The 16,193-nt window shown below is 40.7% G+C and overlaps 1 protein-coding gene across 4 annotated transcripts in view; it reads right to left on the bottom strand.

The window, feature by feature from the left end:
• Positions 1-1,476: 1,476 nt before the first annotated feature.
• LOC140193984 (protein GREB1-like) overlaps positions 1,477-16,193 on the bottom strand; it is a 458,873-nt gene continuing 444,156 nt past the window's right edge. For all 4 annotated transcript variants that reach the window (XM_072251261.1, XM_072251260.1, XM_072251264.1 and 1 more), the window contains exons 19-20: positions 8,646-8,749; positions 1,477-3,951 (exon numbers count right to left, since the gene is read on the bottom strand). In XM_072251261.1, coding sequence (XP_072107362.1) covers positions 3,801-3,951; positions 8,646-8,749 — 255 coding nt within the window. In that variant the 3' untranslated portion in view covers positions 1,477-3,800. The remainder of the gene's footprint in view (positions 3,952-8,645; positions 8,750-16,193) is intronic.

Below are 16,193 nucleotides of genomic sequence, written 5' to 3'. Positions count from 1 at the left end.
GGACCTGCAACAACTAGAAAAATGGCAGATGGAGTTTAATGCAGACAAGTGTGAGGCGTTGCACATTGGTGGGACCAAACAGGATAGGTCTTACACAGTAAATGATAGGACACCGAGGCATGTGGTAGAATAAAGGGATCTGGGAATACAGGACCCTAATTCATTGAAAGTGGCATCAGGTCAATATTAGTCATAAAGAAAGTGTTTTGCTCATTGGCTTTCATAAATCAAAGTATTGATTACAGGAGATGTGATGTTATATTGAAGTTATATTAGATGTTAGTGAGGCCTAGTTTGGAGTTATGTGTGCAGTTTTGGCCACCTACCTACAGGAAAAATGTAAATAAGGTTGAAAGAGTACAGGGAAAATTTGCAAGGATGTTGCTGGGTCTGGAGGAATTGATTTATAAGGAAAGATTGAATAGGTTAGGACTTTATTCCTTAGAATGTAGAAGATTGAAGGGAGATTTGATAAAATTATGAGAGGTATAAATAGGATAAATGCAAATAGGCTTTTTCCATTGGGAGGGCCTACAAAAAGTCATGGGTTGAGGGTCAAAGGTGAAAAGTTTAAGGGGAACATGAGGGGAAATTTCTTCACTCAGAGGGGTGTGCAAGTGTGTAATGATTTGCCAGTACAAGTGGTGCACGGCAAACTCAATTTCAACACTTGTGAAGTTTGAATAGGTACACAGCTGGTAGGGTACGGAGGGCCATGGTCCCAGTGGAAGGTCGATGGAAGTAGGCAGTTTAAATGTTTTTGGCATAGGCTAGATGGGCTGAAGGGCCTGTTTCTGTGCTGCACTTTTCTATGACTCTATCCTTTGAGTGATTAAAACAAATAGGCACTGCTGGCCAAGTCCAACAATTACTCCCAGACAGAATGGAACAATTCAGGACAGTTAACCTCTCCACTACATGCAGTATGCCAGACTCACAAAAAGAAGCCAGATTTCTAAGTTCCCCAATTGACCTGACAGGGAACAGACTTGCCTCTCCAGGCATTCAATCCAGGCCTCTGAATAATAGCTCATAATTCAACTGCTCTGCTAAAACACCATGGCCACACTACTGCATCATTCAAGCTTTCCTGTACAGAACTTATAAAACATTGTCCTACCTTTTAAAGATAATGGGAATTAATAATTTTTTAAAAGATGGCAATAGTGTACTTAATGACCCTTCTTTGATATTGAGATATTAGCCAGTCCTTAAGCTCTAATCAATTTCTTTCTTGCATAATTTGTGGAATGCATGTTTTTCTTGCGATTGATGCATTTCTAATGCTATGAGCCTGCGATGCTATTGCCAAGCAGGTCTTCATTGCACCTGTGCACTCGAGAACTAACTCCCCTTTGACTTTGCACTCAGAACCATTCACACCCATCATTTTGATCCCATTTTTTCATTGGCAAATGATACGAAACAAAGATTGATACTTTGGTAATTTTATTGTCAAGAAGAATAATGCCAGGCAGATACGAAATGGACAAATGGCCTCCACCCATCAATTCTTGATAAAAATTTTGCTTCAGATCTTTAAGGCATTCAAAACCCATCAGGTGAAAAAAACAGTAATACTGAAATTGATTCACCACACTCCAATTCTCCATTTTTCTTCGACATTTCCCATTACCTCTACCTATCCCCAAACCCCTCTGCCGTGGCACCTTCTCCTCCTTGGACACATTAAAAACAAATTTAATTTTCTTGGAACACACATAAAAGTTGCTGATGAACACAGCAGGCCAGGCAGCATCTCTAGGAAGAGGTGCAGTCGGCGTTTCAGACCGAGACCCTTCGACAGGACTTGGGGTTGTTTTACATTTTTTTCTTAATCTCATACAAGACCCTGTAACAGAATTGTCCAAGCTGTTCTTAAATATACATATGCTGTTTAAAAAAAATGGCAGACATACATTTTCATATTTCTGCATTTATTGCAATTTTACCTGTCTACAATGTATGACAGCGTATCACCAGTAACACTGCAATTCAGTACACAGTTGTTGCGATACTTTTAGTAAATGTAACATTATAGATTTGAAAGCAAAGCTTCATTTATTTATCTTTCACAGAAAGAAAATACACTTCGCATTGTGCTCTGGGCCCAACTTTTCCCATCTTAGATACAGCCGTAAAACCCACATCAGTCAATCTTGCATGCATTATGAATGGCAATTTCCAAATTGTGGCAATACTGGAAATATGAAAGAGCATACAAAATATCCAAATTATTGATATCATTCTTGAACTATATCAGATGTTATTTTGAAGAGTCAATTTATATCTTCCCACCCTTGCAAGTGATTAAGTACTTCTCCTGCATTAAGAGTTCAAGAGTTCTTAAAATAACGTAGAAAGACATTCAGACCAGAGGGCGAGTTCATCTAAAGATTTTCCTTTCTAGATAAGAATTTTAATTTCACTTTGTAGACAACAAAATCATATCCAGATTTCTAAAAAAAAAAAGCACTATTTATTGGGTCTATTGCTTCTTCAATAAACAAAATGGTAGTTGATTGAATTATATCGGCTCCTCCAATAAAGCTCGGTAGTGTACAGGTCAGGGAACAAAACTCTTGATTGTATTTTTCTGAATTACAGGCTGCAACAAAGGCAACAATCCTAATGCACCATTATAGCCTTACAGGAAAGGGAACGTTTGCTTGAAAGACACACAATGCTGGAAGCGATCAACAGAATAGATCACATCAGTGAAGAGGGAAATTGTAGACTTGTCATGTCATTAATCTTGATATCTGATGGTCATTGTTTTGTTATGTCGACCCTGCTTCTCTCTCCACTGATGCTACCTGATCTGCTGTTTCTTTTCATTTTATTTCAGATTTGCAACATCTACATGCTCTACTTATTGAAAAAAATAAATCTGCATTGCAACTACTTAACCATAGTTTACATATAAAAATAATTGCATGTGTACCTATAATACTTTTAACATCAGAATTATCACCTAATTGCTATATGTTCTGCAGAAAATTAAGTCCTTTGCATTCATATATATAACTATTTAAACTAAAATGCAAAAATCATTTGTTCTCATTTTAATCAAGCAATTATCTATCAGGTTCAATGGATATCCTATGCCAAACCAGGACAAAGCTGGCTTCAATTGTTCCTGCACTTGCTTATTAACCATTATTTCTGCCAAAGTGAATTTGTGTGGGGCGGTGGAAGGGAAAATCAGTGCACATGTAAACAGCAGTTTCCAGCCACAGAAATATAGGCCAGCTGGAGTCACTGCCCTCATGAGGAAAAAGAGGTAGATTGTGTGGGGGTGGTGAGAGAAAAACATCTGGTGAAGATAAATGATTACGCTATTTGAACCTTTGAAAATGTTTACTGATGCATTATGCAAGCTGGATCTAAAGTAAATGTTTCAAACTAATTATTAAAAGTGCATTGTATAAATAATCACAGTTCTGTACTTGTTGAGGAAAAATAAAATAGAAAATTTGACTTAAACGCTTCATAAAATGATGAATGAGAAGAGTGATCTTAAAGTAGCTGCAATCTGAACAAAACAGATGGTACAAAAAATGTCACTAGCACAAGCAACAGGTTTCTTATGATAAATCAGCTTAAGATGCAACATACTTTCAACAGACTTCACTCTCCAATGTTCTTAACAGCTGATAGGATAAAATGCTCAGTGACAGGACAGGAACTTTCCTGCTTCAATAAAGCCAGACAAAAAGAAAATTACAACTTCAAACAGTGAAAAAAGACTGCCTGCCATTACACTACAAAAATCTATTTCTCATGTGCTTATGTTTAATTCAAGTATGAAGGTCCTGGTTCTCCACTGCTGGTAGCTGCTCCCTCCAGTAGGTGAATTGACTGTAGGCATCCGAACAAGGGAAGTCAGAGGAATGCTCTCTCTTTAGAAGAGGGAACACATGATCAACTATTTCGCTCAGCCTTACGTAACTGGAAAAACACAAGAGTTCTGCATGAGAAGCTGAACACACGATCACATCAGTACTTACAAGCAGGAGAATGTGCGTGCATGCTCATATGGATACATGTTCTTAAAACCTAACATCATATCCCAGCAGATGCCACCCACGGCTCACTGAAACCAACAGGAAGGTCCTCAATCGCTGATGTAATAAAGATTTAATTTTGTACTTCTCGTAATACAGTACCATTGAAGACAATTGAAGGGGGCTTCTGAACTGTTTCAGCCACAATAAGAACACATTTCTAGGCAGATCTCTTTGTTTTAAAGAAAATATGTTTTCTTAATAGGTGGTAGAAGCATGAAACGCCCAAATGACAGTGAATGAGAATTTTCCTCATATTCTGAAGTGCTTCTGCATTTATCTATCCCTTCTCATGACAAACAAATGTTGCCCATTTCATTGTGTGGGGTGGGTGAAAAGGAGTGGAAATGAGGTTAGTGATGGGGTCCATTACATATGATGGGAGGGGTGTCTATTGCTCATTAGATGGGTATTACTTGCCACTTACCAACCCAGAATGAGGTACATTTCTAAATACACGTGGGGATTAACTGCTTCTACGTCTAAGGTGTTAATATTGAAACTGAATGTTGTACAAGCAATAAAGCAAATAACCCTACTGTGACTTTTTTAAGAAAGGTTATCAATCAATTTAATATTGGAAGGGAGTGTTTTGATTAGCTCTGAGCATCCAATGCCATTATCTATATTGCCAGGTGTGACTCAACAACAAAAGAACCCTGCTCCTCTCAATTTCCTTTGGGTTCAATTTTACTTTGACAGGTCAAATGCTGCCTCAGTTTAAAAATCAGCCACTCACACCTCAGCCATGTCCAGCAAGTGGTTAAGAAAGCAACAGGTCTGTTGGCCTTTATTGCAGATGGTAGATTTGTTTTGTTATAGTTGTAAAGGACGTTAGTGAGGCCATATTTGGAATACCATGCAGGGCCAGACTCAGTGCCAGAGGCAAGGCCACTGTTGCTTCCCCCAGGTAGTTTCCCCTCCAACAGTACTCAAATTGGAGTGCATATTGTTGAGGGGAACAGCCACAGAGGTGCTCTCCGCTATCTGACGTTCTCCTTTCCCTCTCCTGACAGTCACCCCTTTATCTGTCTCCTGTAGCCTTGGGCTGACTACCTCCCCGTAGCTCCTATCTATCAGCTCTTCACTTCCCCTAACAAGCTTCAGTTCCCTAACACGGTCTCTAAGGAGCTGCATCTTGATGCACCTGGTGCAAATGTGGCCAAGTGCATCGTACTGAATGTCGGAGCAGTCTCAAAGGACTTGGTGACCTAATCCTACTTGTATTTCCTTGTCTTCATCTTCTGAATTGACATTAGGTTATGGTAGTATTAGGAATCTGAAGGGTTGCTGGGAATGATCAAGTAGGAATAGGAAGGCTCAGGGGCTTCATTAGGAAGGTTTGTCCTGGGAAAATGGAGATATGCGAGATGATCCTAGGATTTAAGAACAGTGTAAAACAGATGACAGTGTGTAATAAAAATAGAAATAGCTTGCAGGTATAGGACGGAACAAGAATCCTGACAAATGGCAATGCTCCATAAGGAAGTGGAATTTTAGGCTTTGATAGTCATGGAAAAAATGTGCTGGACTGGCAAATGTAATGTTGGACTAGCGGGAAAACATTCTTGAAATGTAATAGCACTGGGGAGATGTTGATCTGAAAACAAAGGCAGCAAGGATCATGTGATCTGGCAGAACTGGGTTGGGTTAGACCAGATGACTAGACGATCTGAATTAGAAAAGCAAACTATATTTGACAAAGGAATAAATAAGGATGGCAATGGAAGAGAAATTAGTTTTGTTGACATAAAGCATGGGGATTAAATAGCAATAAAAGTAATAAACAAATGGCAAGGAAAGAATAAAAGGTTCCGGTGGTTGGAATAGGAACAACATGAACCAGTTATGTTACTGTTTCAGTTCATGATCTTGAATAGGAGTAGCAGGTGTTTGTGTGGGCACAGGAAGTGTGATGGACAGATGGCAGAAAAATCAGGGTTACTCAGTGACAGAGGGGAATGGTGAATGAATAGGGTAGGGCCAATAAGACAAGAGAGAGCAAAGGAAAAAGCAGCTTTGTGGGTCCACTAAGATATCTATATTTAGGTATGTAACTTGTCTCACTAGAGAATGGTGGTGTTGGGCCTAATTTTAGGAAATGAAGTGACTGATGTGTCGGTGGGACAGGTGATGGGTGAGAGAAGATAGTGACCAAAACACCAAGTGTATGGGAAGGGACGAGGATGGTCTGGAAAATTAAGTCTTGAATTGGGAAAGGCCAATTTCAAATATGGCATGGCCTGGCAAGAATAAACTTGGAATCATTTAAAACTGAAAGAGAGAGTTTGAAGCCAATGGGTTCTTTAAGGGTGAAAGGCATCCCAAGGAAGCCTGTAGGGCAAGATATATCCAAGAGATGAATACATAATGGCAAGAACTGCCCCACTTTTAATGGGCTTTTCCCATTAAAAACTCTCCCACACAGGATTCCTGTCATCGTTGGTTATGATGGACAACCAAAATATAACAGGTATAGAAAGCTATAAAAGTACCCATTAACTTGACCTGCACAGCTGGCAAAGGCAATGAATTCTGCAGACTCGCCACCCCCTGCCTAAAGAAATTCCTCATCTGTATTCTAAAGGGATGTACTTGTACTCGAGGCTCTGCCCTCTGATTCTAGAATCTCCATAGACACATTGCAGCACAGTGGAACTAAAGGATGGTGTGTGGAAGTGTCTCTTTAAAGTATTCCGATGAAAGGAATGCCTGCAGAACTTCATACGAGGATGCCTACCAACCAAGAAGTGACCAAAGCCATCAATTCCATCATCCACATCATTAACGCGTAATGTGAAAAGTAGCGAACCCATACCAACACCTGCAGAACTCCACTAGTCGCGGGCAGCCAACCAGAAAAGGCTCCCTGTATTCCATTGCTAGTAACTTTCCTGTTATACAAGTTAACAACATCCACTGACTCACTTGTCTATCCTGCCTGTTACTTCCTCAAAGAATTCCAACAGATTTGTTGGACAAGATTTCTCCTCAAGGATACCATGCTGATTCCAGACTACCTTAGCATTTGCCTCCATGTACCCTGACACCTCATGGTTAACACTCACTTCTTTGTCTATCTGCATTCCCCAAGAAAACTGACTATGTGGCTGGATAATTCAGTGAAAGGACAGGTGAAAGTCTGGTGCAAGTCTCCATAAATGGAAGCACTCAATGCTTTGTGAGGCTTAAAGTTGGATAAATCCCCAGTATCAAATGGGAATTATCCCAAGCCACGATGCCAGGCAAGCTAAGACAGCGATGTAGCTCTGCCTGAGATTTTTACTCCTCATTAGACACAATGACTGCAGGACAGCAAGCATGGTACTACTTTTCAAGAAAGCAATTAGGGAAAAATCTGGTAACTGTAGACTTCTGAGCTTAACATCACTGATGGGAAGACTCTTGAAAAACTGCTTGAGGGAGGGGTTAATGATCAAATGAAAAGGCAGGAACTAATCAGAGACAATTAATGTGGGTTTATTAATGACAGATCCTGTCTGACCAATATGAGTGAATTCTTTGAAGATGTAACAAAGTGCATTGATGAAGGCATGGCAGAAGATGCAATTTGATGGACTTTAAAGCCTTCTGACAAGGTCCCACATAGAAAAGGGTAGTGCCCATGCATCCAGTACAAGTTGGCAAACTGAATCCAAAATTGGCTTGGCAATAACAGACAGATGTGGTGATGGCAGAGGGTTGCTTTTGCGATTGAATTCCTATGTTCCACAAGGATCAGTGCTGGGACCCTTGCTAATCGAAGTACACACGAGTGATTCCATGTATAAGGCAAGTGAGCAAGTTTAAGATAACGCAAAGAATGATCGTTATTGAAAGGATGGAGAGTAGGCTAAGGCTGCAGAGAGATGGTGATGTGTTATTGAAATGAGCTGAAAAGTAGTAGACAGGAGTTTAATTCAGACGAATATTAAGTGATGTCTTTTGGGAGCTCTAATGAGGCTAAAATATACAGCATAGTTGGTAGGGTCTCAGAGTACTGAGCAAGAGGATCTTGGAGTACATCCATGGATTCATGAAAGGTGGCAACACAAGTAGTTATTATGGTTAAGAAGGCATAAAGGATTCTGGTCTTCACTGGTCAGAGCACTGAACACAGATGTAGAGAGATTCTGCACCCACTTTATAAAACCTCAGTCATTTCTGGGCTAAAGGAGGCCACAAGTTATCCAAGGAACGAAATTTTCATCCATCTGGGGTTAACTGGTATTGGAGTACACTGTCTGAGGGGTGAGTTGAAGCAGAAACTCTCCACGGCATTTAAGTATCTATATAAACACCAGGTAGTCAGCTCTAAACCAAGGATGATAAGTTTGATGAGTATAAATGGGTGATAGATAACCAGCATGGGTTTGTTGGGCTGAAAGTTATGTTTCTGTGTCATCTGATAATAACATTAAAAACTAGGGATAGGAGATAATATTTCCCAGCATCTGGAAATGTATTAAACACTATGAGTTCCAGAATAAGCATTGTATTTAAAACAATTCTTGGAAAAGAAAATACATCTATTAGAAAATACTTAAAATATTAGATTAAGGAATGAAATGCACTCACGATGATACACTGGTCTTTGCATGTTCCTGTATTAGTTCACCTCTAGGATTGACTGTAAAAATTCGGCTTATTGGGACACACACTTGTTTATAAGAATAAACATCCTGTAAAAAAAAAAGGGGTGGGGGGAGAGAAAAGAAAAACATGTTTGCAGTCTCAGTTCATTTATAATGTGGTCCACTACATATTTGCAATCCAGTTCAAAAGCAGATGAAATGTTTCTAATGAATGATATTACCCTTGGGGAATTTATTCATTTGGAGCAATCTGTGATTAGGGTGGAATACAAAATGATTGTACAAATTTATGTAATAATTAATAGACAACACAATCATTTTTTTTTAATGGTTCACCTTCATGACCCTCTGAATCAGTTGCAGAGGGATTTTCTAAGGAAGGAGAATGCTCCCAATTGCTTACAGTAATAGCGAGATGCTCTCACTCCCACTGGAGCTGTATTTCTGCCGTGACATTTGTTCTCAGAGAGGAAGCCAAGGCTGATAGTGACAGGTTGATTCAGAACAGGCAGGACTGCCTGGAACACTCTCACATTGCACAAATGCTTCTGCATACAGCCCTACATCTGTCGCACATGATTTAAAACTGGATAGGCAACACCTCACAGTCAGTAATCTCACCCATCATTCTCACCTCCAGTGCTTTAAAAAAAAAGTGGCGATTACTTATTTTTAGATGTTGGGATTCCCTGAAGAATTGTGATTTTAAAAAAGGATGAAATGGCTAATTTTATACATTAGAAAATGCTAAATTTTTTCAGAAACTTACAAACGAAGCTGACTGTTGATTTACAACAGGCATCTTCTGAATGCACCAATCAAAAAATTAATATGAACATTTAAAATATTAGAAAGGGGGAGGCCTGAGTATTGCAGTGAGGCAGGCAGCATGCTACAAATTCTCTCTGGAAATGGAATATCATTCCATAAGACCATAAGATATAGGAGCAGAAGTAGGCCATTCGGCCCACTGAGTCTGCTCTGCCATTCAATCATGGGCTGATCCAATTCTTCCAGTCATCCCCACTCCTCTGCCTTCTCCCTACACCCTTTGCTACCCTGGTTAATCAAGAATCTATCTCTCTCTGCCTTAAATGCACCCGATGATTGGGCCTCCGCAGCCGCTCATGGCATAAAATTCCACAGATTTACCACCCTCTGACTAAAGTAATTTCTCCGCATTTCTGTTCTAAATGGACGTCCTTCAATCCTGAATTTGTGCCCTCTTGTCTGAGACTCCCCTACCATGGGAAATAACTTTGCCATATCTAAGCTGTTCAGGCCTTTTAACATTCGGAATGGTTCTATGAGATCCCCCCTTCGCTCTCCTGAACTCCAAGGAACACAGCACAAGAGCTGCCAGATGTTCCTCATACAGTAAACCCTTTCATTCCTGGAATTATTCTCATGAATCTTCTCTGAACCCTCTCCAATATCAGTATATCCTTTCTAGAATATGGAGCTAAAACTGCACGCAATCGTGTGGTCTCACGAGTGCCTTATAGAGCCTCAACATCACATCCCTGCTCTTATATTTTATACCTCTAGAAATGAATGCCAACATTGCAGTCGACTTCTGCACCACCAACTCAGCCTGGAGGTTAACCTTCAGGGTACTCTGCACAAGGACTCCCAAGTCCCTTTGCAACTTTGCATTTTGAATTCTCTCCCCATCTAAATAATAGTCTGCCTGCTTATTTCTTCCACCAAAGTGCATGACCATACACTTCCCAACATTGTATTTCATTTGCCACTTCTTTGCCCATTCACCTAAACAATCCAAGTCTCTCTGCAGGCTCGCTGTTTCCTCAACACTACCCGCTCCTCCACCCATCTTTGTATCATCACCAATTTAGCCACAAATCCATTAATCCCATAGTCCAAATCATTGACATACATCATAAAAAGCAGCAGTCCCAACACCGACCCCTGTGGAACTCCACTGGTAACTGGCAGCCAGCCAGAATAGGGTCTCCTTATTCCCACTTTGCTTTCTGCCGATCAGCCAATGCTTCACCCATGCTAGTAACTTCCCTGTAATTCCATGGGCTGTTATCCTGCTAAGCAGCCTCATGTGCAGCACCTTGTCAAAGGCCTTCTGAAAATCCAAGTACATCATATCCTTTGTCTACCCCGCTTGTAATTTCCTTTAAAAAATTGCAGGAGGTTAGTCAGGCAGGATTTTCCTTTCAGGAAACCATACTGGCTTTGGCCTATCTTGTCATGTGCCTCCAGGTATTTCGTAATCTCATCCCTAACAATCAATTCCAACAACTTCCCAACCAATATCAGGCTAACAGGTCTATAGTTTCCTTTCTGCTGCCTCCCACCCTTCTTAAATAGCAGAGCAACATTTGCAATTTTCCAGTCATCCAGTACAATACCAGAATCTATCGATTCTTGAAAGATCATTGTTAATGCCTCTGCAATCTCTCCAGCTACTTCCTTCAGAACCCGAGGATGCATTCCATTAAGTCCAGGAGATTTATCCACCCCCAGACCATTAAGCTTCCTAAACACCTTCTCAGCAGTAATTTTCACTGCACATACTTCACTTCCCTGACACTCTTGAATGTCTGGTATACTGCAGATGTCTTCCACTGTGAGGACTAATGCAAACTATGCATTTAATATCTGCTCTCTGCGTCTCATTACAATATCACCAGTGTCATTTTCTATTGGTCCGATATCTCCCCTCAACTCTCTTTTACCCTTTACTTACTTAAAAAAGCTTTTGGTATCTTCTTTGATATTAGTCGCCAACTTCCTTTCATAATTCATCTTTTCCTTCGTGATGACCTTCTTAGTTTCCTTCTGCAAGTTTTTAAAAGCTTCCCAATCCTCTACCTTCCCACTAGCTTTGGCTTCCTTGTATGCCCTCTCTTTTGCTTTTACTTTGGCTGACTTCACTTGTCTGCCATGGTAGTGTCCTTCTTCTTTTCAAAAATTTCTTCTTATTTGGAATATATCTGTCTTGCACTTCTCTCATTTGTTGCAGAAACTCCACCCATTGCTGCTCTGCTGTCCTTCCTGCTAGTGTCTCTTTCCAGTCAACTTTGGCCAGTTCCCCTCTCATGCTATTGTAATCTCCTTTATTCCACTGAAATACCGACACACTGGAATTTAGTTTCTCCTTCTCAAATTTCAAAGTGAACTCGATCATATTGTGATCACTGTTCCCTAAGGGTTCCTTAACCTTAAACTCTCTTATCACCTCTGGATTATTCCACAACAATCAATCCAGCACAGCCGATCCCCTAGTGGGCTCAACAACAATCTATTCTAAAAAGCCATCCCTTAGACATTCTACAAATTCTCTCTCAAGGTCCAGTACTGGCCTGGTTCTACCAATCCACTTTCATGTTAAAATCCCCAACAATTATCATGACATTGCCCTTCTGACATGCCTTTTCTATCTCCTGCTGTAATTTGTAATCCACATCCCGGCTGCTGTTTGGAGGCCTGTACACAACTGTCATTAGGGTCCTTTTACCCCTGCCATTTCTTAACTCAACCCATAGAGACTCTACACCTTCCGATCCTATGTCATCCCTTTCTAATGATTTAACATTATTTCTTACACATAGGGCTCAAATACCTTCAGCTGAAATACTTAAAACCAATCACACTGGCAAGTTGTTGATCTAAAACAAAAGCTAAAAGTAAGTTTCTTGTTGAGGCTATAACTCAGATCACTGGCCAAACGGTGCCGGCCATAGCTAGGGCAGTTAACATTCAGCCAAAGCGAAGTCCAACCAGTGCATTTGTTTGAGCCCAGGACTTACAAATTCAGGCAATGTGAACCTGAATGTCAGAGACTTAAAATCTGCACTCTATCTGGTGCTTTCCTGGTATCATGGATTCTTGATTACCTGACTGGCAGACCACAGTACGTGTGTACACAACACTGTGTGTCAGACAGAGTGATCAGCAGCACTGGGGCTCCACGGGGGACTGTCTTGTCTCCCTTTCTCTTCACCATTTACACCTCGGACTTCAACTACTGCACAGTCATGTCATCTTCATTAGTTTTCTGATGACTCTGCCATAGTTGGATGCATCAGCAAGGGAGATGAGGCTGAGTACAGGGCTACGGTAGGAAACTTTGTCACATGGTGTGAGCAGAATTATCTGCAGCTTAATGTGAAAAAGATTAAGGAGCTGGTGGTAGACCTGAGGAGAGCTAAGGTACCGGTGACCCCTGTTTCCATCCAGGGGGTCAGTGTGGACATGGTGCAGGATTACAGATACCTGGGGATACGAATTGACAATAAACTGGACTGGTCAAAGAACACTGAGGCTGTCTACAAGAAGGGTCAGAGCCATCTCTATTTCCTGAGGAGACTGAGGTCCTTTAACATCTGCCGGACGATGCTGAGGATGTTCTACGAGTCTGTGGTGGCCAGTGCTATCATGTTTGCTGTTGTGTGCTGGGGCAGCAAGCTGAGGGTAGCAGACACCAACAGATTCAACAAACTCATTCGTAAAGCCAATGATGTTGTGGGGATGGAACTGGACTCTCTGATGGTGGTGTCTGAAAAGAGGATGCTGTCCAAGTTGCATGCCATCTTGGACAATGTCTCCCATCCACTACATAATGTACTGGTTGGGCACAGGAGTACATTCAGCCAGAGACTCATTCCACCGAGATGCAACACAGAGCGTCATAGGAAGTCATTCCTGCCTGTGGCCATCAAACTTTACAACTCCTCCCTTGGAGGGTCAGACACCCTGAGCCAATAGGCTGGTCCTGGACTTATTTCCTGGCATAATTTACATATTACTATTTAATTATTTATGGTTTTATTACTATTTAATTATTTATGGTGCAACTGTAACGAAAACCAATTTCCCCCGGGATCAATGAAGTATGACTATGACCATGACTATCATAGTCTGCTCAATTGCTGAACAACAATTAACCTCTGGCAACTATTCACATGAAGCAATCAAATATAACTTATTCAAATTTATTTGATTCAAGTGAGAATAAAAGCAGCACGGAATTTGCAAAGAGTCTACAAAAGTGTGGAGGCAGTTTAAAGAAGTGGGCAAGGGTATAATGTATAATTTGAGAAAATGAGTGTTACTCACTTTGGTATTAAAATACTGTTTTTTGAAACCATTTCCAAAATATTTCATTGCTCCCTTGTGGACAAGTTAATCACTAGATATCATTGCCCTAACTAGTTCTCCTTAATGCAATGCTTAATCCTACCTCCAAGTTTCCCCACTGGTGTGGAATTAATCCATAGGACAAATGGGAAGTAGCAGGGAACCAAGGAAAAAAAAATACATACAACAATGAAAAGTTGGTTGAGACAGAAACATTCACCACATCCAAAAAGAAACATTTATTAAACACTACCTACTCTGACCTCACAAACTCCAAGGAAGATCCGTGAAGAATCATTCTCAAACTTGGCTGTTCAAAGCCTTCTAAAAAGTGGGAATTCCTGGCCCATAACCATTCAAATGAGAGCAGCAAACTTTGAGACAGCACTGAGAACTTGTGTCCCTTTGTCAGAAGCCCAGTGATCTAAAGCAGGTAGAGTTCACCACCTTCCAAATCATACAACTGCTCCCATTGTCAGGCACCGCCTCTCCTTACCTGCAGGTTTCATATTAGCCTTAGCAGCCACTTCAGAACCCAAAGACTTGGATTGGAAGCAAGTTATCCTTAATCCAGAAGTACTGCCCAAGAAGCAAAAAAGATAGAGACAAAGACCCTCACTACATCTAAAAGAAGCCTGGATGAGCACCAACTCAAAAGTAATGGACCAAAAGCTAGGAAGTAGACTAGGTGCATTTGATTTTATTCAGTCAACAAGCTCATGATTGACCATAAGATACAAGAGAAGAATTAGGCCATTGAGTCAGCTCTGCCATTTGATCTTGGCTGATAATGAACCAAACAACTTCAGCTTTAAATATACCAATGAATTGGCCTCCACAGCCTTCTGTAGCAATGAGTACAACAGATTCATGAACCTTGAGCTAAAAAAAAAAAAAAAAAATCCTCATCTCTGTTCTAAAGATATATCTTTCAGAGTCTGTGCTCTCCACTCCTAGACTTGCCCGCTATTGGAAACATCCAGTCCAAGAAAACACTATCTAGGCCTTTCAATATCTGGTAGGTTTCAATGAGATCCCAACCACTTCCCCACGCACCCCCCCCCATCCTTCCAATCTCTAGCAAGTAAGGTCCAGAGCCATCAAACGCTCCTTGTATGTTAACCCTTTCAATCCCAGGATTATTCTCAAACCTTTCTAGACCCCCTCCAACCCAGCATATCCTTTGGATATGGGTTCCAGAAGTGCTCACAATACTCCAAATTAGTCTCCCTCTGTGTGTCAATCTACACAATTCTGTTCACTTGGAGCTTTCAGAATAACTTTGTGTATAAAGCACAGGAAATATTCATAAAAGAAATGAGACATTGCTCTTCATTGCAGGGAGAAAAGAACGTGGAGGATTTTGTTGCAGTTGTACAGGGGAAAAGGCACATGGGAGAGGTTAGCTTACTTCTGTTATTTTTTTACACTCATATGGCTTCTTAAAACATGGCTAGTGGAATGTGTAAATTCAAAGGAGCATCTTAAACTGACATTGTAGAACCATGGCTTCTGGTTTACACTGCAGTTTCATGTTACCAGTGATTCATCAGTATCTCCCAGATATACTGCATGCCAGACAGATACTGAAAGGAGCTGACAGGGAGGAGAGCCATACCATCAGTCACTTAACTTTAGTGGCAATGAACAAAGCAGCATTCTGCTCTATTAATTACATAAAATGTATGGGTGAAAAATTGCCATTCAGCCCATCAAGAAATCTGTTTTCATTGTACTACGTTGCAACTGCAGATTCATTAGTTCCCATCAGTTCAATTTATCTGCCAATTACATAAAAACAAGTTTTGAGTTACTTCTTGAGCAGCCAAACCAAATTAGTTAGTAATTCCAGAATATAAATCCTAGATTTTAAACCCTGAATGGAGTTTATATAAGGAAGTATACTGGACAAACAGAAAGCCAATAAAATAAACTTTCCCACGTTCTGTTTATTTATTGTAAATCAACTGCTCCTTATGATTTGTTCAGGAGCAGGAAAGGGCTGCACATCTGTTATATACTGTGCGCTATATTTTCCCAACCATCCTCACTTGCCATTTGGCAAATTTTCTTAACTACCCTTCCCATGCTTCAGAATCAGTTTACATTTCTGTTGGAGAATTTTGTTTCTATACTGTCTCAATTACCAAAGCCTGGCATATGTCATCACCCATATCATTTAAAGGTTTGTACATACCAACTGTGCAGTGAAAAATGCACATCAGTGCCTTACCTCAGACAGTTGAAGTTTGGCATGAGTCCCCAAATCCCAAGGACTTTCTACAGGGGCATAATTGAGAGCATCCTGACTGGCTGCATCATTGCCTGGTATGGGAACTGTACTTCCCTCAATTGCAGGACTCTGCAGAGAGTGGTGCGGACAGCCCAGCGCATCTGTAGATGTGAACTTTCCACT

Source organism: Mobula birostris, chromosome 2 (genome assembly GCF_030028105.1).
Source record: "Mobula birostris isolate sMobBir1 chromosome 2, sMobBir1.hap1, whole genome shotgun sequence".
In the NCBI taxonomy this organism is placed as follows: Eukaryota; Metazoa; Chordata; class Chondrichthyes; order Myliobatiformes; family Myliobatidae; genus Mobula; species Mobula birostris.
Note: the sequence above shows the minus strand (reverse complement) of the source record. Positions and strands in the feature narration are given on the sequence as shown.